We start from the raw sequence: 26813 nt of genomic DNA, 5'->3' as shown, positions 1-26813 counted from the left end.
ATTTAGCCAGAGATGACTTCTAACTGCTGTCTACTTCCCGAGCATTGAGAATACAGGGATACTACCATGCCTGGTTTCATGAGGTGCTGGGGACTAAACCCAGGACCTGGGTATACTAAACAAGCACTCAACCAGTGGAGTACATTTGATTTTGAAGCAGGGCTGCTCAGGCTTATGTTGAGTTCACTTTGTATCTCAAGCAGAGCTTGATCAGTGAACTTGACTTACCCCCCAGGTGCTGGGATTACAGGCAGGCACCACCACACCAGGCTTTGGATCTTGCCAGTTGTGTTAGTCAGGATTGTCTAGAGACAGAACTCATAGAATGAGTTATTGTGTAACATACGTTATATGTATATAACATACACGTATATGATTTAATAAGTATCTTGGCTTACAAGTTGTATTCCAACTGTTCCAACAGTGACTATCTCCTGACAAAAAGTCCAAAAGTCCAAGATGCTCGATGTCTCAGATGGTTGTCAGTATACCCGGGAGGGAATAAACTCTCCAATGAGAGGCCAAACAGGCAGAGAGCAAGCACTTTCTTCTTCCGTGGTCCTTGTATAGACTGCCACCAGAACTGTGACTCAGTTAAGATGGATCTTCCCATCCCAAAAGATCCAGATGTAGGGTGGCTCTTCCCGATTCAAATGATTTAATTAAGAAAAGTCCCTCACAGGTGGATCCGGCCTCTTCGATTCATTCAACTTAATAACCAAGAATAGCCATCATGCCAACACTACTGAAGTATTTTTAATCTGAACAGTATTGAATACTATCAACACAACTTTAATTTTTTTTTTAATTTTGTTTTGTTTTTCAAGACAGGGTTTCTCTATGTAACAGCCCTGACCATCTGGGACTCTATCTGTAGACCAGGCTGGCCTCGAACTCACAGAGATCCGCCTGCCTCTACCTCTCAAGTGCTGGGATTAAAGATGTTCATCACCAAGTCCAGCTCTCACAGTTTAACATTGTTAATCTACCCTGGCTCTGGAGAGATAACTCAGTGATTGAGGGTAGACTAATGGCTCATCTTCAGAGAATGGTTGTGTCTTCCAGCTCACAGCCATCTGTCATTTGAGTTCCTGTGGTTCCAACACCCACCTCTGGTCTCCACAGGTGCATACCTGATGCACTTATATGCGTTTAGACAAAAACACTCATACAAATAAAAAATAAATCTTTTTTAAAAACTTAATTCTTAAACAATTTCTAAATTTTCTTAAGCAATAACACCCACAAATGTGGGTCATATCATAGTTGTTTCCAAGACAGTAAATGGATACATGATCAGTAAAGTCTCTTTGCCTTGAGAGTGTGAGCCAGTCTTAGAAGCTGGCATTGTTAAATCTCTCTCTGAGAGGTGGGCTGGCTCACTGACTTTTGCTGCTAGAACATAGGTAGCTGAGAAGGGACACAAGTGCAATTTGTTAGTGATATATTTATTTCTTTTTGTTTGTTTTTTTATTTATTTATTTTTTTTTATTTTTTGAGAAAGGGCTTACTATGTAGCCCTGGGTGTCCTGGAACTGTGTAGACCAGGCTGGTTTTAAATTCAAGGAGATCTTCCTGCCTCTGCCCGTGAGTGCTGAGTCTAAAGGCACACACCACCCTGCCTGGCTCAATAGTCATTTTAGACAATTAATTATGTAAGTCATTTTTGTAGGAGGTATATACTAAGATACCTTTATCCTTTTTTCCTTTTTTTGTTCTTATTGTTTGTTTTGTCTTGAAATCCTTCTTACTTCCTGGCCCAATCTAGCCACCTGGAAATCCTCATGTCTTAGCCTCTATGATCTACTGGGATCATAGGTGTGAGCTACCAAGCCTGGCTTCTTTTTCTTAAATAGAAACCACTCTTTCAGTATCATATAAACTGAGCATGGTGTTACACAGTTGTAATCCCAGCATAAGGGAAGTGGAGGCTAGAGGATCAGAAGTTGATCCTTCTTGGCTACATAGTGAGTTCAAGGCCAGCCTGGTATGCATGAGAGCCTATCTCCACACACACACACTCTCTCTCTCTCTCTCTCTCTCTCTCTCTCTCTTACTTAAATACTGAATGTTGTCTACTTCAGGCATAAAGATGAGAGAAAAATAACCTTTAATTACAAAGCTTTCCTATCCCCAAGTCTTTCTCTGTTTGGTGTCTAGAAGGCCCTTTACCCAACAGAAGCTTCATAGATGTTTCTATGAAAAGAGCAGTTGATTGCCCTGATCTGCACATTAAATTATGCACTGACTGCCACATTTTCACTTCTCTGATTTTTATGGTTAGCTGTTAATGGTAACCCATGTTACCATTATGCATTACCGTTACCATTATGTTACCATAATGCATTAGATTATTCTAGGCTAGAGACCAAGAGCAGGCCTTGGGATCAGCTCTGGTCCGTCCATCAGTCAAGGGACTGGGTAGCTTGGAGAACTAAAAACCAGTGTTTCTATTGGCTGACACTGACTGTACTAGGCACAGTATGCCAGTCGATTGCTAACCTGCTTAATCTTTTTTTAAAATTTATTGTACATGAATACGCTGTAGCTGTCTTCAGACACACCAGAATCGGGCATCAGATCCCATTATAGATGGTTGTGAGCCACCATGTGGTTGCTGGGAATTGAACTCAGGACCTCTGGAAGAACAGTCACTGTGCTCTTAGCCACTGAGCCATCTCTCCAGCCCCTGCTTAATCTTTACAACTAGCTGTATCTGTTACTACTTTGCCTAACGGGGGGAGGAGTGGAAGGTAGGTAGCTTACCCAGACAGCTAACAGTAGAGGTAGGCTTTGAGCCCTATCTGCATTATGTATGGCAAATGTATACTGCTTTGTTTTCTCCCATATGCTGAAGAGCTTCCTTCCTCATTCAGATGTGAGCCCTTAATCATTCAAATCTGATGGATTGAGGGGATCTGTCCTAGATTCTTTGTGCTTACATAAATGTATTTATATGAGTGAAGATTCTTAGCTACTTTGATTTTTAGGACAAAACATTTTTAGATCGTATCCGTAGGAAAACTGTGTGTACTGTATCTTCCCTCCACCCACCACCGGCCCCTTTATAGCTAGCTTCTCTTCTCTGAGCCTCCTTTTATTTATCTGGGAAACAAGAGAGCAAGGTCATTTGTCTAGGATTTTTCCTAGAGCTGAGTTCTGAGTTACAATTGTGAATATTTAATTACTCATTTTAAGTTTTCCTTTAATCTGACCATAGCTTTAACAAATGTTCCATATGAATAGGCATGGCATCACTGTACTGAGCCTTTGTGTTTTTATTTGTGTGACATGGAAATGCTGTCACCTGGTTGTACTTCCAACACAGATTACCTCTCCGGACTCAAGAAAAGGTAAACTTTTGTCTTTCTCTTACTAGATGTCACTACGCCAGAATCTCCAAAGAATGTCGGAGAATCATCTATGGTGAATGGAGGCTTAACATCTCAAACAAAAGAAAATGGGCTGAGCGCTGCCCAGCAGGGGTCTGCGCAGAGGAAGAGGCTCCTCAAAGCCCCAACCCTGGCTGAACTGGACAGCTCTGACTCTGAGGTAAGGCTGCCAGGCTCTCCGATGCCCTCTGGCCCTGTTCCCCTCCCAGTTCCCTGAGCTGTTTCCTCTTCTCTTCTCTTATGTTCCTTCCAATCAGTGAAGGTAAGACTGGGGTTATGTGGCTCACAGGAAGATGAGTTCTTACTACAGACCAGTGTGGTGGAGAGGCTTAGAAAGTAGACAAGAGCTACTGAAATTGAGGTCTGTAGTCTTAGATTATAAGTAGGATTAAGATAAATCAACAATCTTAAAACTCCCATGACCTTCATCTTTATGTGAAAAGGAGAAAATGAAGTTGAGACATGTTTCTGTAGGTTCTTGGCCCTCTGCAGTACACATAGACATATGTAGGATTGTTCTTATCATAATAGCAATGCCAACAAGCTGCTTTCCCTGGGTCTTTGCTTTTCTCTGTGCCCTTTAGAGATGAATGCTCATCTGCTCAGTTTACAGACCTCCATTCATGCTGAGCCTTCTCAAGCTTCAGAATGCATATTGCTATTTGCTGGGTCTCCACTGCCTTACCCAAACTTAGACAAAACTGATTCCCCACTCTTCTCTACTTAGTCTACTTACAATCTTACTCTACTTATAATCTAAGACTACAGACCTCAGTTTCAGTAGCTCTTGTCTACTTTCTAAGCCTCTCCACCACACTGGTCTGTAGTAAGAACATAGCTCATCTTCCTGCAAGCCACATAACTCCAGTCTTACCTTCACTGATTGGAAGGAACATAAGAGAAGAGAAGAGGAAACCGATCCCCCACTCTTCTCATGGTGCATGGATGCACACATATTGTCATTGCTGGCTCCATCTTTCTCATGTCTATCTGAGTTAGAAATTACCACCTAAAGCCGGCGTGGTGGTGCATGCCTTTAATCCCAGCACTTGGGAGGCAGAGGCAGGCAGATTTCTGAGTTCGAGGCCAGCCTGGTCTACAGAGTGAGTTCCAGGACAGCCAGGGCTACACAGAAAAACCCTATCTCAAAAAANAAAAAAAAAAAAAAAAGGAAGAAAGAAATTACTACTTAATTGTTTTATTTTCAGTCTTCACCACCATCCCAAACAACACTGATAATATGGTCTCTCTACTAGATAGAGGTTTTCCCAATAGGGCTAGGAAGATGGTCCAGTGGCTAAGAGTATTTACTGTGTAAGCATGAGGAACTGAGTTCAAACTCCCAGCAGCTAAGCAAAAAGCAAGGTATGGATGCACCCATGTCTGTAACCCTAGTACCATGGGGTATAGAGACAAGAAGATCTCTGGGGCTTGCTGGCTGTCAACTAAGCTCTAGATTCAGTGAGAGACCCTATCTCAAGGGAATTAGGCAGAGAATGATATTGACAGATAACAGACATCCTCCGTGGGCTTCTTCGAAGGCATTCATGTACTTGTGCAATCAAGTGCATATAAATGTGCACATATACCACACACACAGAGCTAAATATCCTATTGCTGACACCAGTGAATGTCTCACTACCTCTCCTGTTTGATTCTCTTTGTAAGCTTCACAAATTACATCCTGCACAGATCCTTTTCACTCCAGAGCTTCAAAGGCTCTCATCATATACAGCAGATGCTTCATGTTTCCGAAAGATACAGACGTTAGAGAGCCCCTCCCCAGGCCCTTCAGTGAGATGCTTGTAATCCCTCTATCCCTGTCCACACTCTTCCTGTCTCCCATTTTATGTGGCCACATGTGTGGCTATTGTCTTCCCTAAACAGTCTCTGATTCCCCAGCTCTGTGCTTATCTGTGATCTGCCCACAGTTTGTCTGCACTCCTGAGGTCTTTTCATCCCTTAAGAGTCAGAAGGTAGCTGAACATGGTGACGCACACCTTTAATCCCAGCACTCGGGAGGCAGAGGCAGGCAGATTTCTGAGTTCAAGGCCAGAATGGTCTACAAAGTGAGTTCCAGGACAGCCAGGGCTATACAGAGAAACCCTGTCTCGAAGAAAAAAAAAAAAAATCAGGTGTTTTTCTATTTTTAGCATCTTTCCCATGCCACTTGGGCTCTTCTCTGTGGTTCTATGCTAACTCTCCAATGCCTCTGTTCCTCTGGCGTAGTGCTCCTTAGCCTGTAGGTCAAGACCCCTTAGGGGTATCAAACGACCCTTTCATAGAGATTGCCTAAGGCCATTGGAAAATGTAGACATTTACATTATGATTCATAACAGTAGCAAAAGTACAGTTTTGAAGTAGCAATGAAATAATTTTATAGTTGGGGGGTCACCACAACATAAGGAACTGTATTAAAGGTAACAGGATTATGAAGGCTGAGAACCACTGCTCTCTGGAGCACCTGTTTTAGTGAGTGTCTCTACTGCTGTGATTATTTAAAAAAAAAAAAAAAAAAAAGGACCAAAAGCAGCTTGTGGGAGGAAAGGGTTTGTTTTAGCCTGTACTTCACAACACAACCCATCACTAATGGAAGTCAAGGCAGAAACCTGGAGGCAGGAACTGCAGAGGCCATGGAGGAGTACTGCCTTCTGGCTTGCTCACCATGGCTTGTTCAGCCTACTTGTTTATAATACCCAGAACTGCTAGCCCGTGGGTGACACCACCTGCAGAAAGCTGGGCCATCTCACATCAGTCGAGGAAATGAAATGTAGATTTGCCTGCAGCTCAATCCTATGAAGGCATTTTCTCAATTAAAAGTTCTACTTCCCAAAGGGCCTTAGCTTGCATTAAGTTGACTGAAAACTAGACCACACAGCATTTAACCTCTTGTGATATCACTGCCTGCTGTTTTCTGCCTTGTCTCTACTTTGATCCCTAGCTTCTATGGCCCAGTAGGATCATAGGATTTAAATAAGTTTTTACAATCTTTATAAAGACAATTTAAATTGTAAAAGCATTTAACTTAGTGTCACCTAAGTGGAGCTCTGTGCTATCCCCAATACAGTTTTCCTTGTAGCTATTTTTATTTAAATAGGTTATAATTAAATTAAGGACATTCACTGTCAGTCACAGGAGGTACCAAGTAGGACAATGAAAATATGACCCTCACTGAATTCCTTTGCCCACCCCCTGATCTACAGCTCCTGGGACTTTGCATTCCCTCAGTGTCCCCCACCCCCATCACACTGCAGGATTCTGCAGCCTTTAGAGCCATTTTAAAGGATACCATAAAACAATAATTTGCTTGGTCATATTTGCTTTCTAATAATGGCCATAAAAGCCAAGCTGGGTGCTCCCTATATCACATAGCAGACTCTTCACTTTTTATGGTAAAGTTTGTTTCCTACTTCATGAATTTTTTTACTCCTCTTTTTTTTTTAACTTCCTTTTTTTTTCAGTTTTTTCCAGTCAAAGTTTCCATTATTGGTTGGCTTTAGTAAGTACCAAATGCAGAGGCAGAAGAGTGATGGCATTCACACCTATTGCTTCTAGTTTAAATAGGGAATTCAAAACATGCCTACCTGATGAGATGCATGTTTGCACAGAAGAGCCTTAGGCTGTGCAGCTAAACACCACAGAGTTCAGAAATTGACTAGAAGGCTCCGGAAGCCTCAGGACAGATTGGGCATACATCAGACTGACAGGGCACTTCCCATGCTTCTGTGTGATGTTGCTTGGTCTCGCTGTACCATGGAATGCTCATCTAGTTCTCCCCACTAGACTCATGCACACATCTTCCTCAGACCTTGATCCTGACTGTGTCTGTGTCTACAGCTCTGCTATGAGTCTGTACAATCCTTCTATCCTTCTCCTCCTCCTCTTCCTCCTCTCCCTCCTCTTCCTTTTCCTCCTCCTCTTCTTCCTCCTCCTCTTCCTTCTTCTTCCCTACCCACTTGCTTTTCAGTTTATCTGAACATTTCTCCTATCTTTTTTTTAAAGATTTATTTATTATTATTGTATCTAAGTACACTGTAGCTGTCTTCAGATGCACCAGAAGAAGGCATCAGATCTCATTACGGATGGTTGTGAACCACCATGTGGTTGCTGGGATTNGAACTCAGGACCTTTAGAAGAGCAGTCGGTGCTCTTAACCACTGAGCCATCTCTCCAGCCCCATTTCTCCTATCTTGAGGAACATTCAGATCCCTTGTTTTTTAAGCATAAGACATACTGTTACATCAGATTCACAGAGAAGTATATGTCCAATAGCTAGGAATGGAATGGGAACTACAGCTAAGTCTACCCAATACCAGCACCTCATCTTTTAGGACCGTAGGGAACACTGGGAAGTTCATTTTCCATCTTAAGATCAAGTGTTGAGGCTAGGGCCCAGTGGATAAAGCTCTTGTTCTGGTGTGCTTTCCTGGTGCTATGGTAAACACCATGCTCATGTGTTTGTTTCAGCCCTTAGGTTACAGTCTACCATGAGGGAATTCAGGGTTAGCACAGGCAGGAACCTGAAGACAGGAATCAAAGCAGAGATGAAGAGCGCTGCTCACTGGCTGGATCTCTCTAGCCTGTCCTGTCACTTTTAATAGGCAAAGTGAGGACATAGCCTGTTCCTAGTTTTAGACCCCTTCTAGTTTGTCTTGAGCCTTTGACATTGTAATTTGTGTCTCGCGTTAAAGGATCTGTTTACTAGGATGCTATTAATCTGAAGCTCGTGAATTTGCCTTTTTCAGGAGGAAAAAAGTCTGCACAAGTCAACCAGCAGCAGCAGTGCGTCTCCCTCCCTCTATGAGGATCCAGTACTGGAGGCCATGTGCTCCAGGAAGAGTGAGTGTGCACTGTCTAAAGCACTGACCATCTGTGGTTGGTAGAGCTAACCCTCCAGTGTCAGAGCAGACAGCGTCTCTCAGGCATAGCCATCCATCCATCCAATCTATAGCACACATACAGATAAGTCAGCAGTGTACGTGAATGCATGCTTATTAGATTAATGACCTCCTAGTCTGAATTTTAGCTCAGAAGCACTAAATAACCATATTTGCTCCATACCTGACCATACATACAGTCATGCTCAATACATGTATAGGTAATAAAAATACTTTGTAGCTATTAGGTAGTGGATTGTGAATACAGTGTCTAAAATTAAGAGATTTCTAGAGGCCTTTAGTAATGTGAAGTCATTACACAAGGTTAGAAGTTAATTCATTGAATATTAAGATATTCTTGGGGGATGGAGCGATGGCTCAGTAGTTACGAGCACTTGCTGCTCTTGCAGAGGACCTGGGTTCGGTTCCCAGCACCCACATAGCCACTTAGAATCATCTGTAACTCTCTCTTCTGGCCCTCTTAGGCATCAGGCACATACACTGTATAAATATGACCATGCAGGCAAAATATTTGTACACATAAAATAGAAACAAAAAATATAAAATATTCTTAGAATGTTCGCTTGATTTTCCAAATTCTTTTGAAGCAGTCTCATATACTGCAGGGTGGCCTTGAACTTGATACATAGCTAAGTCTGGCCTTGAACTCTTGATCCTCCTGACTCTCCTTCCCAAGTGCTAGAATTACATAGCATTTCAGTTACTTAAACAGACTATATAAAAAACAGTGGGGGTCGGGGACAGACAAGATGACTCAGAGGGTAAAAGCACTCGTCATGCAAGCATAGCAACCTGAGTTCTTCCCATAGATCCCATGGTGACGGGGAGAACTGGCTGTTGCAGGTGCACATCTGTGTTCTTATCACATAGCACACAGACACACACACATTCTAAATGAGAAAAGTTAAGTCAGTAAGAGTTGGCTTTGGTTATTACCTGTGATTAGTACTTGGCCAGGCCCATTGCATATTACAGAGGCTAGAGCTGGAGCTTTAGCCCAGTGGAAGAGTGATGATCGCCTAGTCTGCACGGAGGCCTGAACTTTAACACTGAATAAATCCAGGTATGGTGGTGCCAGCTTATAATCAGAACACTCAGGAGGGAGCGTTGATAGGGTCAGATCAGTAGTTTGAGGTCATCCTCAGCCATGTAGTAGCTTTGAGGCCAGCCTGGACTACATGAGATCCTGTTTCAAAATGAATGAATAAGTAAATAAGTATTATAGAGTACCCATCAAATTGTGTGATGAATTTCAGTATAATTTATTGACTGGAAATTACTTCTAGTCTTTTGTTTGCCTTAGTAGCTTGCCTTCATGGGCTGATTCAAAGACATGGATCCCACTTAGCTGTATCGATTCTCTCCTTCCTCCCCACTGCATGACGCAGCCCTGCTTTGCAAGTAGAGTAAGAGGAAGTGCTAAATAAAGCTATGACTTCATAGCTTATTTCTAACATCTGTATGCTTTCACATAATGAATCCAGAATCATTCGTGCTAAAGATTATTCTGAGCACTGCTAGCCAGTTTAGGGTATAGCCTGTTCAGCAGGCCCAAGAATGTGAAAGGATTTTGGGATAGTTTGGGTTTCTTTTGAGCCATACAAAATATAAGTATTCCTGTGTTTTTAAAGTAGGACTAGAGAGCTCAGTTGGAGAGTTTATGGAAGTAGCATGAGTGCGTCTGCACACACACACCTTAAGGCTGATCGTAATGTGTTCTAATGGGAGCTTGGATAGAACTCTCCCTTCCCCCATTTTCCTTGCTGTTTCTGTAGCAAGTTTATCTTTCAAACAATATTTGGAACAAATCTGTCTGTTTCTCCTGAGCTGCCACCTTAAAATAGCTCTCTACTAAAATAAGTTCTCCGTCTGAATGCAGTGTCATTGCACAGTGCAAAAGGTTATCTGTTAGGAAATTCAGAAACCACGATTTTATTTTATAAGAGAGTTCATTTATTTGGTTAAATCTTTAGAGCCTCCAAAATTCTTGCCCATCTCATCAACACCCCAGCCAGAGAGAAGGCAGCCACCGCAGAGGCGCCACTCCATTGAGAAGGAAACACCTACGAACGTGAGGCAGTTTCTGCCACCATCCAGGCAGAGCTCACGGTCTCTTGTAAGTACCAAAAGATGAACAGGGACGTGCCTAGGAAGGCAGGAAGCCTGTTTTCCAGATAACGAGGAGAAAGCCCCTACAAGTTAGCACGGGCTCTAACATCTCTCTGCTCAGTGTCGAAGGGGAGGGGCTCTGGCTGCACTGGGCCAGTCTTTGCTTTACTTTGAGTACTCATTTCAAAAGCTTTATAGGTGAGTTATTATTAAAGAAATGTCTTCTTTCTCTTAGAGGATACTAGTCTACTTAAAACTGTCAAAAAAAAAAAGTCTTAACATAATCTGACTGAGTAGATTTTTTTATCTGAGCAAAACAGGAGAGTTTTGAGCACACATAACCATTGTGACTTGTGGTCTAGTGTGTCTGTAATGCAGGGACAGAGCTGCTCTGTGAGCTGCTTCACAGCTTCCAACTGCTCCTTACAGTAGGGAGGCACACAAAGACGAGTTGTTGACTTAGCAGCCGGATGCGTCTGCAGAATTTCCTTCTGGTTTCCCTCATGAACTTCCAAAGCACAGCAAGGTGCAATGTGTCCACCGACATTGTACCCACAGTCTAATAGCTAATGTTTTCTTTCAGATACTCAGACCGAAAATCACATGACCATGCTGCCCACTCCAGCTTTACCTGTGATGAGTCATAAGTGTTCAAAGGAGGCAGCAAGAGATGCCTTTCCTTCAAGGAGGGGACACAGTTGTCAGTGTAGACAGGAAGTATGAGCAGAGCTTAGAGTGCTGGCATTTGTTGTCACCTCTACTCCAAAATGATACTGTTAAAGAATTCATGGGGTGATGGCCATTTTTTTTTGTTGTTGTTGAGATTTTTCTAACGCCTACATAGTCTCTGAGCCGCCGTTCTTGCCTGACTTAAGGTTGTACGCGGTACTCCTAACATGTACAGGGTCACCACGAGTTCCAGGCCAACCTGGGCTACAGAGTATGAATTTGTTTTAAAGATAGAAACTGCTCTTTGGTGAAATGCAGCCTGGTTAATGGCCTACCAGCTATAAAATAACTCAGCACCATAAGCTCAGCCTTTAAAATCCAAACTCTGTTAGCCAGTATGAGTAAATTATTACCGTTACACAGCTGGATGTGGTGATGCACACCTGTAATTCCAACACTTGGGAAGCAGAGGCAATGAAGATCAGAAGTTCAAGGTCACCCTTGGCTACATAGTAAATTTGAAGCCAGCCTCCTAGGTTCCATGAGACCATGTCTGGGGTTGGGGGAGGGCGGGAGAGAGAGATCAGCATAAAGAAGCTATAGATTTCTACAAAGTAGTTTGATCTGATAATGAGCAATGCCAAGACCTGCAGCCACATTCAGTGCACACAGAGACTGTTTGCTGGTGAAGGTGAACTATGGTGTGTGCTTGGTCAGATTGTGAGCTGTCTCTGTGGAGAAGGGGGAGAAAACAAAGAAATGTATTTAGAGTCACTGAGAAGGGCCTTGGGAACAGGCAGCAGGAAAGGAGCCCTGAGCCACACAGATAGTGCAGGTTAAAGGGCAGGGAAGGAGGGCATGCTGGGGGTAGCTCCCTCAAGTGCACAGGGGCACCAGCTGAGAGAAAGAAAGCCTCCTCCATACAATGGCTTTTCTCACTGATAACTTCTCTAAGTAGCTTGGTGAATTTGTGAAAATCCCTAACAGTGGAGTTCTTACAGGATGGCATGGGAAACTTCAACTGCGCTCTGCAGGCCAGTTAGGAATAGTTTCACGTTCATCCCTCCAACCAAAAATGTCAGGATGTTATTGCAGTTAACACATTTTATTATGTTAAATGTTTTTTTATTATTTGGTCAATTATGAATGTTGATTGCCCATTCAAGTGAAACACAGTTGTCTTTAAGGATCTTCCCAGGCACGTCAGGTGGGCTTGTGAGTCCTGCATCTCAGCCAGCCTCTTTTGGGAGAATGGGTGCTCACAGACCACCAGGTTACAGCAGTGTAACAGACCCCTAAGTGTCTCTGCTGGTTTACTGCTTGGTTCCCGATAGTGAAATGAGTGGGATGTAGACCAACCATTGCCATCCGGTGGTTTCTGTTTTGCTTTGTTTTGTTTTTCTTTCACAGTCTGTAATTGCGTTTGCAGGTCACTTGTTCAGTATTTTCTCCTTTTCTTTCCCTGCTGTTTTCTTTTTCCCTTCCATTGTTCAGGTTCCTAGGATAACCGGTGTATGGCCCAGGACGCCTTTCCGACCACTTTTCTCTACCATACAAACAGCTTCTCTGCTGAGCTCTCATCCTTTTGAAGCAGCCATGTTTGGGGTAGCAGGGGCTATGTATTATCTGTTTGAGAGAGCTTTTACCAGCAGGTGGAAACCCTCAAAGGTTGGCCTCTTTCTGCTGGTTCTGGGAATTTCTTTACACTCTCTCTCTCTCTCTCTCTCTCTCTGACGGTGATACCTCAGCTACTATACTCTGCGAGAATTAACAGCTCAGATGGGCACTTTGCTTTTGACTGCTGATTCCAATCTTGTATAGGACGCATAGATCAATGCTGTGATCTCAATGGAGAAGAAAATAGCTGAAAGGACAACAAACTCAAAATGCAGCATCAGCTAGAGAGCCTGTGGGTGTCGGTGTCTGGAAATGGCTCCCTGTCATGTCAGCAGGGCATGGCTTCCTCCTGACTCATGCTTTCTCACCAGGGGAGTTTTGGGAAGGGTTTATTCACCCACCCAGCTGGCAGACCAGCCCCTGCTGGCCCAGCAGCCATGGTGGATAGCCTGCCACACCTATAGAGGGGCAGGTGCGCCCCTGATGTTTCCTCCACACTTCATAGGCAGCTCTGTGTCCCAATACCCAACCCCCTCAGAGGGCAGCTTCTCTAGAGAGAGAAGTCTTTTTGTTTGTTTGTTTGTTTTGTTTTGGGGTTTTGGTTTTTGGTTTTTGGAGACAGGGTTTCTCTGTGTAGCCCTGGCTGTCCTGGAACTCACTCTGTAGACCAGGCTGGCCTTGAACTCAAAAATCCGGCTGCCTCTACCTCCCAAGTGCTGGGATTAAAGGCATGTGTCACTATTGCTCATCTTGTGAGTTGTCTTTTTACTGATAGTTATTCAAAACATTTTTTACTATTTCTCATTACTTTTTTGGGATTTTTTTCCTCACAGAATAATAAATCTTACTATCATTTGAATGTTTTCAAAAAACCACATTTAGTCCCCCACTCATTCCCCAGTGGTAGAGAGCAGCAAGGACCTGGCTCTTCAAGAACCTGTGTTATAGAACAAGCTCTGGACAGACAGATGACCCAGCAACTGTGGTCTTTTTTGCTCATCTCTGTGACTCATCTGAATGTAAAAGGCATAAGGCACAGTGAGCCTTACCCTTAACTTTGTCATTTGTCTGTCTGTCTGTCTGACACTCCCCACCTAACCTCAGATTAGCTCTATAGACAGAATGGGTGGACCTCTTATTTCCACTTGTTGACATTTTATTATGAACACCCTCAAACAGAAATAGCTACATGAAGTCCATAGACTGTTTTAAGCAAAAAGCAAATTTACTTTGAGTTTTAAAATTTAATTTGAAGGAGTGATGAAATATAACTCAAGTTTTTCTATTTAAATTGGCCTCTCTTTGAATGGCTTTTAAATATTTACGATTGGAGTGTGAGGCTTCTTTGTAACTGAAGCCATTATGTGAAAGGTATCTGGTTTTGAAGCCTGCACGTTAAGGCATTTGTTGCCTACCAATCCTGACTGGCTGAGTTCAATCCCCAAGGACCCACATGGTGGAGGAAAAGAAGCACAAGTGATCCGTCCACACCCTCACTGTGCTATACTTGTGCCCCACGTCCCGAATGTTGATACATATCTAGATAGATAGATAGATAGATAGATAGATAGATAGATAGATAGATAGATAGATAGGCAGGCAGGCAGACAGACAGACAGACAGATTGATAGATCTCAATTCTCTGCAGCCCAGTAACTAATAATCAGAGTTTCACCTTCTGCTCTCTGGTTTCTGTGCTGCCTCATTCTGACTCTCCTTGTCTGGTTAAGGTATAACCGGAATGTTCAGTAAGACTGAACTTGTAAGCATGTAAATAAGCTGTGGCATAACTGCCCCCGCTGTCAGTGCCTTTGCTGCTCTCCCCCACATGTTGAGTGACTTTGGGACATAGAGCTCAAGGGGTGATGGTGTCAGGCTGGCCACATCGCCAGCCCACGGAACCATAGAAGGGCAGTGCAAGTCACGGTGGACAAGGCACTCTCTTCAATATTCTTGTCAATTGGAAAAATAACTAAAACTGTTCTAGCCACAGTTGATCTTTTTTATTTCATGTTGCATTAAAGTCTTGTTGTCCTTGGGCAAGCTACAGAATTAAAACATTAGCATTTGACTTGATGGAAATCATTTTATTAAGGGATAGTGTGAATGAAAATTCTAAAAAGAGTAAGAAAATGAGCAAACTTCGTGATTTCTTACAATGTTCTGTGCAGTACGGGTTTAAAATGGTTCAGAGCCGAAAGTTGAGTGTGCACTTGACAGAGGGAGCTGTCTCGTGATCTAGACTGCAGAGAAGGATGGAACACAGCTGTCAGCTGGTTGCATAGCTGTCGGTCCCCACGTGAAAACACTTTGCAGCCAGGGATCTGCGGGCACAGGGATCTGAACACTTAGATTAGGTTGGTTGGTTGGTTGGATTAGTACAGTATTTGGTGCAGTTTAGCAGTTTTGTCATAGTTAGCTGTCAGCCACCTTTTATTCAATACTGATAGGAAACCGTCTACAAGAGTTCAAGCAGAACAAGCATGGACCTCAGCCAACACTGCTCATTCACTACCCGCATAATTGGCCTAACTGGAGGTGTCATGACTGTTCTCTTGGTTAAACAAGCAGATATATATGGAGCATCCTGCTTAACTGTCATCGCTGAAAGCTATTCCCACTAGATGTGAAACTGTGAGGTGGGCAGCTCTTTTTGAATGCTCATTGTTGGCATCTTAAAGTAAATGACTCAGTCTTCAGCAAAGTCAGGCCCCCAGCTACCTACGGAGAAGGGCCTCTTAACAACTCAACTGCATGGTTCTTTCCCAAGTAGTCTAAAGCCAGCCCAGCCTTCCTTAAGTTAACTGAAGCGGACTCTGTTTGAAGTTAATCAGACTACTTTCTTTTTTTCTTTTTTAAGTAAATGCTAATGTTTGTCAAGTTTGCAACCTAGATTTACTTTTGTTTCTCTCTGATTGAAAGACAGAACTGAATGTTAAAACTCCACGAACTGACTGCCCTGTGGTCATGTGCTTTCTCACTTGGCTTGTTTGGTTCCAGAATGCCTGGGAGCAGTGCTGTGGTGTGGGAGTGAATTGTAATGTGTGTGCTGAGAACATTGAGTTTCAGTGTCAATACACCACAATGGTCCCTTGAAGCCTGGCAGGGCCTGAGTGCTCGGGGCTGTTCTGTCTTTCTCTTAGATCCTCCAATCAACAGCACCGGATGGAGAAAGGCTGGTTCGAGGCTCTTATTCAGTGGATCAGTTACATCAACATTTTTCACAGCTGTTTGTAAGGAATCCATTAACATAAGAAGCCAACATAAATATTTATCATGCAAGGCTCTTTCTCTGTCAGTGCTGACTGTGCATTCAGCAATTGTTGAAAAGGCCTGGGGTAGCGGGAGAGCTGGGCTTCGCAGGAAGCTGTCCCACCTCCCGCTTCCTGTTAGGATTCCACTCAGGCTTTAGGGATTTTTGAAAGTGTGCTGATGTAACTGATCGCTCAGTAGTGCTTCTCCGTATAAATTACTAACCACCTTCACTTGGCTCTTCTGGGTACCACAAATAAAATCCTGCAGTTTTGAAAACAGGACCAAACTTGTGGACTTGCTGCATTTCCAATAGTGTGTAGCTCACAGCACATTTGCATAATCATTTGTGACACGAAACTGGTTTAGAATAACAATGCTTTCTCGACATTTCAACTCTGCTAGAGGCAAAATACCTGACGTAAATGCGAGGAACTCTGGTCCATTAGAAACTGCAATAGACTACAGTGCTTCACTCTGGCCAAGGTCCTGTTTTCTTCAGTGCACTTAGGAGTGATGTGGTACCCAGAGGGAGCCAGCTCTGTCCCAGTGATCATGGGAATCCTGTCCTCTGAAGCTACTAACCAGGTGTCTGGTTTGAAGGGAGCGCAGCAGCTCCAGAGCAGGGCTGGCGCTCCTTACTCACGAGGAACTTTGAATTGCAGGAGGAATTCTGCTACCCAGTGGAGTGCCTCGCTCTCACTGTGGAGGAAGTGATGCACATCCGTCAGGTCCTGGTGAAAGCAGAGCTGGAAAAGTACCAACAGTATAAGGATGTCTACACTGCCCTGAAAAAAGGAAAGGTAGATCTCTTTAACGTTGATTGACCAGTGTAAGAATGGCCAGTCCCAGTCCCGGTCTTGTGTAAGAGGCCCGTGTGCTAGCCAGGTGATACAGGGCTTTTGGGGTCTTGATGGTGAGCCATTTATATTTAGGCTGATCCCTGCTCTTCCTCATTTACAAGAGGGGATTTTTGTTTCTCCCTTGGCAAAATTAGTGGAGAGTTTAAAAACCACTCTAAAAGATTGTAGCATGGCTTCTTGAGTTGTACTTTTAAGAGATGAGGAAAGAAAGCATGCCTGAGAAGCAGGAGTTACTTTCCCTCAGAACTGATCCTGAGACCATGAGGTGCTTGAGCACTGTGACCATTTGTTAGTTTTGAAGAACTGTCATTAAACATAGAACTGGGTTAAGTGTCGGAGCCAAGCATAAGCCAGGGTTCTGTTCCTCAGCCGCATCTTTCTGCAAATATACCTGGAACATCTGTAGATGACCAGGAAGTGGGTCTAGCCCAGGAGCCTGCAAGCAGTGGCCCCACTTCTCTTCTCCTTTGACTTTGTATTTTTTAGCTCTGCTTCTGTTGCCGAACGCGGAGGTTTTCCTTCTTCACCTGGTCTTACACCTGTCAGTTCTGTAAGAGGTAAGGCTTTTGTCACTGGGGAGTCTGACAGCACAGAGATGCACTTGCCTTGTTGGTTCCATCTTTTCCCAGTCAGGAGTGGGGTTAGAGGTGGCCTGCTCTGTAGCTTTGCTCTGTGCCTACTTACCAGCTTGGCACATGGGAACAAATGTCACTCTGCATGTTACTTTTTTTTGGGGGGGGGGGGGCTTGTTTGTTTGTTTGGTTGGTTGGTTTTTCGAGACAGGGTTTCTTTGTATAGCCCTGGCTGTCCTGGAACTCACTTTGTAGACCAGGCTGGCCTCGAACTCAGAAATCCGCCTGCCTCNAGGGTTTCTTTGTATAGCCCTGGCTGTCCTGGAACTCACTTTGTAGACCAGGCTGGCCTCGAACTCAGAAATCCGCCTGCCTCTGCCTCCCAAGTGCATGTTACTTCTTTCTTCTTTGTTGTTGGTATTGAAAGGAGAGTTCATGTGGTCACTCATTCCATAGTTCCGGGTGATCTTCAGGTCCTGATCCTCCTGCCTCCACCTCCCAGGTGCTGGGGTATGGGTGCATAGTGCTATGCCTGGTTGGTTTCTCTTATATAAGCAAAATGACGCTGCCATTCTTGGACAGAACAAAACCAAAAACCAGCTATGGTTCTTATATGATCCCTGGAGTTGGTCTTCTTTATTTGTTTGTCTGGTTGATTGATTGTTGTTACTGTTCTTATTTTGAGGTTAAATTTTAGGTGGTTGGCACAGGCCTTTCAATCCCAGTATTCAAAGGTAGGAAGTGATCTGTGAGTTTAAGGCCAGCCTGGTGAGTTCAGGACAGGCAGTCTTACTAGACTGTCTCAAAACAACAACAACAACAACAAAAGATTTCTTTATATTATTCTGACTTATGTGCATGGATGTGTACTCTGTGAGTGAACCCCCATAGTGCAAGTGCCAGGGAGGCCAGGGGCATGGATCCCTTGGATCTGGAGTTATATCCATAGTGAGCCTCCTAATATGGGTGCAGGGAGCTGAGCTCAGGCCCTTTCTTCAGAAGAGTGGGAAGCACTCTTAGCTACTGGGCCATCTCTCCAGACCACCCCACAGCCTTTTTTGGTTGGTTGTTTTTAAGATAGATCATATTGTATTATACATTGGCCTAGAACTCCTTGTGAGGCTGCAGTTGGCCTCAGACTCTCAGCAGTCTCCCTTTCTGCTTCCCACGTACCAGGATTACAGGCATGAGCCACCGTGCTTGGCTAAACCTGGTTTATGTTGTTATTTGGTTTGGTTTTTGGCTTTTAGTTTTTGAAGACAAGGTTTCTTTGTGTAGCCTTGACCGTCCTGGAACTCACACAGTAGTGCAGGCTGGACTTGAACTCACAGAGATCCTCCTGCCTCTGCCTCTTGAGTACTGGGATTAAAGGTGTGTGCCACCACTGTCCGGCTAGCTGATCCTGTTTTTATGAGACAGTGTAATAGCTAAATTTTATAGATTGTCTCTTTGGCAGTCTATACTTGTATCACTCACTACATTGCAACAGAAGGATAATGCCTGACAGAAGTGCATAGCTCTGTAACCTTGGCTTCACTTACATCCTCTATTTCCCAGAAAGTAATACTTCTTGTTTTGTACACAGGCCCGTGTGCTCACAGTGTTGCAAAAAGGTAAGCTTAGCTCAATGAAGTTCAGTCCATCTGCTTACCGCCTCTGTGTGCCCTGAGCTCATTCTCTCTCTCATTCGGGATAACAGATGCGGCTGCCTTCCAAGCCATACTCCACTCTACCTATCTTCTCTTTGGGACCTTCTGCCTTGCAAAGGGGGGAAAGTTGTTCGAGGTCGGAAAAACCCTCCACTAGTCACCATCGACCGCTTCGAAGTATCGCCAGGTGAGCAGGGGCCCTGGATCTTCAAGAGCATCCTCTGAAGAAAGAGTGCTGGGGGTTAGGGTGGTCATGACCACGGCTAGCTAGGACTTGGGCCAGTGCATGTTGCCAGGTCATTGGTTTGAATTCTTCAGAGGCTCCCAAGGTACTTTTCAGGTCATAAATGATAGTTACTTAAAAGTTATTTTAGTGTAGCTTTGTTTCAATTAGATTTTGAAATAACTTTTATACCTTTTCAAAGACATCTTTAAAACTGACTTTTAGGCTAAATGAGCCATGCCTGTGATCTCAACAGTTGGGAGAGGGAGACAGCAAGATTGGAAAGGAAGTCAGTGGGATTGAAGAGCTGGCTTCTCCTTCTCTGACTTTGTCTGAGGAGTTTAAAACCCCACACATACCTCTCCCTGTGGAACATTACTTAGCCTTAACTAGATTACAGGTTCAACTTCCTGTCTCCGGATTAGAACCAGTTCGGCCAGCACTGGGATTCCTGAAAAGCTTCTCCATGGTAATGAGGCACCTCAGCTTCTTAAGCCTTCTGGACACTCTTAGCACTTCCATCCCCAGAACTGCAGAAGCCTGGAGTCACCCGAAGTGAGCTTGATCTGCTTCCATGCAGCTGGTCCCCGTGCGTCATCGTCACCACACACTCACAGGGCTCTGTGTCTCTGCTTGCTTCGACCTTTGGACCTCTATCAGCTGATGACCCCTGGGGGCTTGCAGAGGACCTGAGTTCAGGGCCAAGCACAGACATGAGCCTCACAACTATAATTCCAGGTCTAGGGGTTTTGTTGCTGTTTTGGCCTGTACAGGCACTATACATATAGATGGAGGCCAAACACTCATGCACAGAAGAAAATAAATCTTAAAAAATAAATTACAGTTCATCTTCAGATATATAATGAGTGAGGGCAGTTTAGGTTTCCCAAGAGCCTACCACAAAACAAAACAACAGCAAAAAAAAAAAAAAAAAAAAAAAAAAGTCCTTTGTTCCCCCCAGTCTGGTCTAATCTTACTTAAAGACAAAAATCTGTTGACACGTGTGTTTTTAACATGTGCTATAGTTCTGAGCGGCTCTACTTAGTGTAAAGGCATAGATAAAGCTTTATGCCAAGAACAGAGTCTCAAACCATTGCATTCTATACATGGTAAGGCAGTGTCGTTCTTTTTTTTTTTTTTTTTTTTAAGATTTATTTATTTTATGTATGTGAGTACACTGTTGCTGTCTTCAGACCCACCAGAAGAGTGCATCAGACCCCATTACAGATGGTTGTGAGCTGCCGTGTGGTTGCTGGGACTTGAACTCAGGACCTCTGGAAGAGCAGTCCGTGCTCTTACCCGTGAGCCATCCCTCCAGCCACAGCGGTTGTTCTTAACAGAAAGGGAAAGTCCAGTCAGGCCACGTGCTAGCTGGGCCAAGAGACCCCTGGCTCTGGGCTGTGGGTGAGAAAGCCGCATGCATTAATACATAATCTGTGAAGCTCTGGGTCCCGGCTTGCTCTCCGGGTACTCGGGTGCCCATAGTGAACACTGGTGGGACAGGGACGCGCCTAGGACAGCCATCAATGGCCCAGAATGTTTCTTCTCTTCAGTGATGACTTTGAACCTGTGTCTTCCTTTTGCTTTCCCCTTTTGGAAATAGTTGGTTGATAGAGAAGTGAGTTAGATGACCCCCAGTTTGATTATTACCTCAGCCAGACTTAAAAACATGATTATAATTCAGCTCTCTGGATCCACCTAGCTGGTTACTCCAACAGAATTGTTGGGGGAAAGTAAATGCACACTGATAGCGAGAGCCTAACACATAACATGGTGAAAGGGGTTTTTCAGAGTAAGACACATAAGTTCTTTAACTTCCTGTAGTCTCACCTGCCGTCTAGCACTTACTAATGTTGGTTGGTAATGACACACAGGGGACTGGACCTTGGAAAAGACCTTGAAGTCCTTCTGGATCATCAATAGAGTGTTTGCAACACAATTTTGTATTTCATTTAGGTGTTTAAAACTTTAGTCCATGATGTGTGGTGATCAAGAAAATACCTGGACACCGTATATTCCAAAAATTCTAGAAGAGATGAGAATTTGCAGTGATCTCATTTTCTTTGTTTCTTGCTGTGGTGGTGCTGGGGTTAAACCCAGGGGTTCTCTCCCCAGGCAAGTTTACCATGGAACAGCCAAGCAGCCCCCAGCCACAGTACTGGTTTCTGCTGTTGGCTTGGTTTTGTGTTTAGGTATGTGTTTGCGTGTGTACTGGCACACAAGTGTCCATGTAAGGTCAGAGGTTGATGAGTGGTGTCTTCCTCAGTCACTCTCTATCACATACATTGAGAGTGGCTCTGAACTTGGGCGCTCCCTCTAGCTGTCCTCTTGCTGCAGGGTCCCCTGACCTTGCCTCCTGAGTACCAGGACTCCAGGCAAACCACCATGCCCTCCTGGCTTTGACGTGGGTTCTGGGCATCGACACGCCTGCCTTCACAGTTACAGTGTGAGCTTTACCCGCTGAGCCATCACTCAGCTCCGGTATAATCTGTTGCTTTGTGCTACTTTATTATCTTATGCTTAAGGGTATTCTGCTTGCATAGAAGTCGGTCACTGATTGAATGCCTGCTACCTGTGGGGCCAGAAGGCTTTAGACCCCCATGGTCTAACGCTTCCAGTGCAGGGTTCTGGGAATCAGATCCATGTTTTCTGGAAGAACAACCACTGCTCTTAATCCTTGAGCCATCTCCAAGTCCACCCCACCCTAGCGTATTAATATTTTTCTTCATCTCCTTTCCCCTCTTCTTTCTCCTCCTTCCTTCTTTCTCTTTTGTTTTGTGTTTTTGGAAACAGAGTTTTTCTATGTTGCCTCTCCCTCTCCCTCTCCCCCTCCCCCCTCCTCCTCCCCCTCTCTCCCTCTCTCCCTCTCTCCCTCTTTCCCTTTCTCGCTCTCTCCCTCTCCCTCTTTCCTTCTCTCCCTCTCCCTCTCTCCCTCTCTCCCTCTCCCTCTCTCCCTTCCTCCCTCCCTCTCCCTCTCCCAGACAGGGTTTCTCTGTAGCTCTGACCTGGAACTCTGTAGACCAGGCTGACCTCAAACTCGGAGATCCACCTGCCTCTGCCTCCCAACTGCTAGGATTAAAGGCGTGCGCCTCGATGCTCAGCTAGTATTACTTCTTAATAAAACATGTATCTGATTTCTAAAAAGGTTTTTGAACCCTATCTGCAATAAGAAATTCTTTCCTGGACATGAAATACTCAAACACCCTTTTCTGTGATGTTTGTTTTGTCAGCTCTTTTAGGACTTTTCTCTCATCATTTTTTAATAGTTGAACTATTAAAAATACTAACTATTTTTTGTCGCCCCCCCCCCCCGTCCCCGCAGGTTCTCCACGAAATCCAAGTCTGTGGACAAGTCCGATGAGGAACTCCAGTTTCCCAAAGAGCTCATGGAGGACTGGAGCACGATGGAGGTGTGTGTAGACTGCAAAAAGTTCATCTCCGAGATCATCAGCTCAAGCCGGCGCAGCCTGGTGCTGGCCAACAAAAGAGCCAGGTTGAAAAGGAAGACACAGTCTTTCTACATGTCCTCAGCGGGCCCCTCGGAGTACTGCCCTTCAGAACGGACTATCAACGAGATCTGAGCCCTGTGCCTTCCCGCTCTTTTGTGTGCAGAGCGGGCAGTGCAGCAGTGCTGCAGGACTCTTCCCAGGGGTTTTCCTTCACAGGCTCCGTCTGCAGCAGGTCAGGCCTGGGCTGCACCTGAGACACAGACTCAAGGCTGTGTTCATATCAGCCGATGGTTGGTAGGAGGCAGGTCAGCCACTTGGTCATTTGCACTCAGAAAGCCTAAAACTTGATTTTGTGTATGTGAGTAGGGAAGCTAGAAACTTCCTTAGTTCAGTTCCTCAATGTTCTTCGGATAATTTCCTGACTAAGGCACAAAGCTTCTTGTGTGTGAAGTCCGTCTGACGGAGTGTGTCGATGTTAGCACAGTTGTAAGCAGTAAGTCATATTGGCATTCCACGTGACAGTGTTCCTAGCTCATGTACATAATGTCCTAAGCCCTGCCACACACCGGCTCCCTGGGGCGGGCCAGGCTGGCTGTCTTCTCACAGCACAAATCTAGAAGGCCTTGCTGATAATTCTCTTTGGGGCTCTGGCTGCATCCAGCGCAGAACAATCATGTGAGCTGTACACCGCATGGGTGGCCCTTCTCTGAGCTCAGGGTCTGCCCCGGCACAGGCCTCAGTGTTTCCTGAGCTGCTAACAGGCCTTTATTCCCTATTGTGAATGTATTATGGTTTTGAATAGTTTTATAATACACGTCTAAGAATGTTGTGGAAGTTTGAGGAAAAAGGAAGACTAAAATTTCATCTAGCAGATGAGCAGGTTTGGTTAACTGATAGGCTGTAACAGCAGGGATGCCAGCAGAAAGGAGCTATGGCTCGTACATTTTCACCTACATTTTCCATAACTTTATAGTGTGGCCATCATGACTAAATTAACCACAGTTTGGTATCTGAGTCTCAAACTGAAGATTATTTTTATAAATGAATTTTAAAAGAAAAACCTTGGCTGTTTTAAAATCTCAAGAAAATGAACCTGCTGCCATGCATACTTTTTTGATGCTTTTGCACTAGGTATCTTATAAATGTCACTGCATTTCTGATGAAGGGCAACTGACAGGTAGTATTGTGTGTCTGAAATTCCTCAGCTCCTGTGGCGCACCATGGGCTGCCCTCATTTCCATATGCTTAGAAATAACTGGGCAATCAAATCACCACTAATGTTTGGGAAATGAGTGAAGGCAAATGCACAGTGTAGCTCTAACAAACCACCCTCATTACCACCACTGATGACATCTCCATTTGATAAAAGGCATGCCAGTCGCATTTCACCAACATTAAGATACAGTAACATTTCCCATTAAATTGACAGCGACACCTCAGAAATATTCCAGTAGTCATTTCTAATGCATTGAAATTTATAGTTTAGTAAATGCCTTTAAATTACTTACACTGACGAAATAAACTTTACCAGTTGACTAACGTAATGCATGTTAGTAGTTCATCTGTACTGCATGTAGAAGTGGGCCGCCAGAAAACCCTTACAGTCCAGCTGTTTTTAAGACTAAGAGCTGTAAAAATTGCAGTGTGTGAATCCCATTTATGCAGTTTTCCCTGAGACCACCAGAACGTTACACCACAGTTAGATAGGACCACCACTGCTATGGCTCCAGGCATACATACATTCCAGAATGGGTTCCTGGAAGGAAGCAAGAAAGAAGGAATATACCTGTGTGGGTTTAAGCATGCACATAGGGTAGCATGCTTCTGTAAAATGGTGATTAATTAGCGTTTGACTTCCCACATAAGTCACAGATCACATCCACAAGTCAGATTTGACCTCATCCCTTCAGCCTCACAGTACTGTGCATAGTGTTTGGGCATTAGGACCCCTTTACCAGAACATCAGGATATAAATTTTTCAGCACATTAATGGGATTTGCCAAGTATGTTAAGAGTTCAAGTGTATACCAGGCCCAGTAAACAACCTGCAGGAAGTAGTGGGGAAAAAGGGTACGTGACAAGGTAGAAAGTATAGAAATGAAATTAGCATTGTTTGGGAGACACCAAAAAAGACATGTGCAAGACTGGCTCTTCCCCCCACGCCCCAAGCACTCATACCAAGCTAGGATCCCATAGGCTAGGGCTTTCAGCCAAGGAGCTGCTGCTGCTGCTGTGACTTGCTTTAAAAGTCCTAGCTGACACAGTTCGAGCCTCCTGTTCCTCCAGCCACCTTGTGCAGGACCGTTTGTCCTGCTTCCCTGCTATGTTGCTCTCTTAGTTCGACAATTGTTTATGGCTGACCCCAGAGTCTGATGCATCGCCTAAATCCATCTGAATGTCCCTCCTGACCCCTCCAGGTGTGAGCACCAGCCATTGGTCCCACAGACCTTGAGGTCAGAGTATGTAAAAATGCTTGTAAATATTGTAACATACTCATTAATATTTGAAAGTCATTCTGTCATTGGCAATGGAAATTAATTCTCCCAAGATAAGCAAAAATTAAATAATTGATTTGCACATTGACTTAATGACCTTAATTACTTGATTTCAAGTCTCAGCCCTTTAAAATTAAACCCAAAAGTTACTATACAGTCATTCTAAAAATGATGTTTTGAAGAGATATGTGGTTAATACCGTGAAATCACGCCATGAAATCTGTAAGGTTTTTATTTTTCTAACTGTACTAATGGAGGACTGAACTTGAGGTATGAATGTAGGAGACATGGAATTTTTAAAATTATGTTGCTATTTGTTCAAATAAAACAGAAAATTTTGAACATTGAAGGACCATGAAGAAATGTGTCCCACTGACTGGGCTCTGACCTGGCTTCCCAAATGTAAGCAGAGAATGGCTGACATTCCAGGGAAAACGACAGTGCTGAGTGTGCTCTAGTGAGTATTTCAGCCAGGAGTGATGCCACACGCATTTAGTTCCAGCATTCCAGAAGGGCCAGCCTGGTCTACACAGTGAGACCTTCTCTCTCTCTCTCTCTCTCTCTCTCTCTCTCTTTAGGTATTTTATTTTAGAATTTTTGAAGGGGGAAAATAAACTGGCTTTCATCATACCTTCTGTGTTGAATCCCTATTGTAAAATGGTGATGTCTTTCAGGAATTAAGCTTTTAAAAATCACTCAGTTTGTAAAGACAAGGTCGGTACTTGCAGCAGCAGTTTAAAAATATTTTAAAGCCTGGTGGTGGCGGCGCACACCTTTACTCTTAGCACTCAGGAGGCAGAGACAGGTGGATTTCTGAGTTCGAGGCCAGCCTGGTCTACAGAGTGAGCTCCCGGACAGCCAGGGTTACACTGAGAAACCCTGTCTAAAAAAAACAAAAACAAACAAAAAAACAGTTCCACCTACTGCCAGGGACTGCTGTTATGAAGCTATGTGACTAAAGAAAAGGGTAATTGCCGGGGATGGTGGAGCACATCTATGATCCCTGCGTTTGGGGCGTGGAAGCAGAAGGATCCTGAGTTTAAAGTTAGCCTGGGCAGCGTGGCCGTGGTGCCGCAGCCGGGGTCCTCCAGCTTTCCCTCACTGCGGTATCCACTCTGCTTTCCACCCCTCTTCCATCTTAACAGGAGAGAGAGAAAGTGCCCATGTCTCAGGTATCACCCACATCCTTTGAGAAAGGGCCTTTCATTGTTTACCGACCAGACTAGGCTGGTTTTCCGTGGTTCTGTATACTCTCTGCTTTTCCTATTGTTGTTGATACCTACCTCTTATCTTACTGTGCTGGTCAGAGAGGATACAGGATGTTATGTCAATTTGCTTATATTTGTTGAGACTTGCTTTGTTGTCTTAGTCTGTGGTCAGTTTTAGAGAAAACTCAGTAGCTTCTGAGAAGAAAGTATATTTAGTGTTTGGGTGGGATGTTCTGTAAACATCTCTAAGGTCCATTTGATTTATGATGTTAATGTCAAATTCTCTGTTTAGCTTTTGTCTCTATAGTAGTTTCTTTTATTAACTTGGGGAAACTTGGTTTGAAATCTGTTTTGTCTGGTATTAAGATGGCTTCTTGCTTGCACTACTTGGAATAGCTTTATCCAGTCTGCCCTTGA

At 44.1% G+C, this 26813-nt stretch overlaps 1 protein-coding gene across 1 annotated transcript in view; it reads left to right on the top strand.

The window, feature by feature from the left end:
- Window positions 1-25769, top strand: part of Spire1 (spire type actin nucleation factor 1) — a 127863-nt gene extending 102094 nt beyond the window's left edge. Inside the window, exons 9-16 of the mRNA XM_029471821.1 lie at window positions 3380-3552; window positions 8138-8231; window positions 10264-10406; window positions 16603-16740; window positions 17287-17357; window positions 18958-18985; window positions 19072-19208; window positions 22567-25769. Of these exons, the coding sequence (XP_029327681.1) occupies window positions 3380-3552; window positions 8138-8231; window positions 10264-10406; window positions 16603-16740; window positions 17287-17357; window positions 18958-18985; window positions 19072-19208; window positions 22567-22825 (1043 nt within the window). The 3' untranslated portion in view covers window positions 22826-25769. The remainder of the gene's footprint in view (window positions 1-3379; window positions 3553-8137; window positions 8232-10263; window positions 10407-16602; window positions 16741-17286; window positions 17358-18957; window positions 18986-19071; window positions 19209-22566) is intronic.
- Window positions 25770-26813: the final 1044 nt, after the last annotated feature.

Source organism: Mus caroli, chromosome 18, assembly GCF_900094665.2.
Source record: "Mus caroli chromosome 18, CAROLI_EIJ_v1.1, whole genome shotgun sequence".
NCBI classification, from domain to species: Eukaryota; Metazoa; Chordata; class Mammalia; order Rodentia; family Muridae; genus Mus; species Mus caroli.
This window is presented reverse-complemented; position numbering and strand designations above follow the sequence as displayed.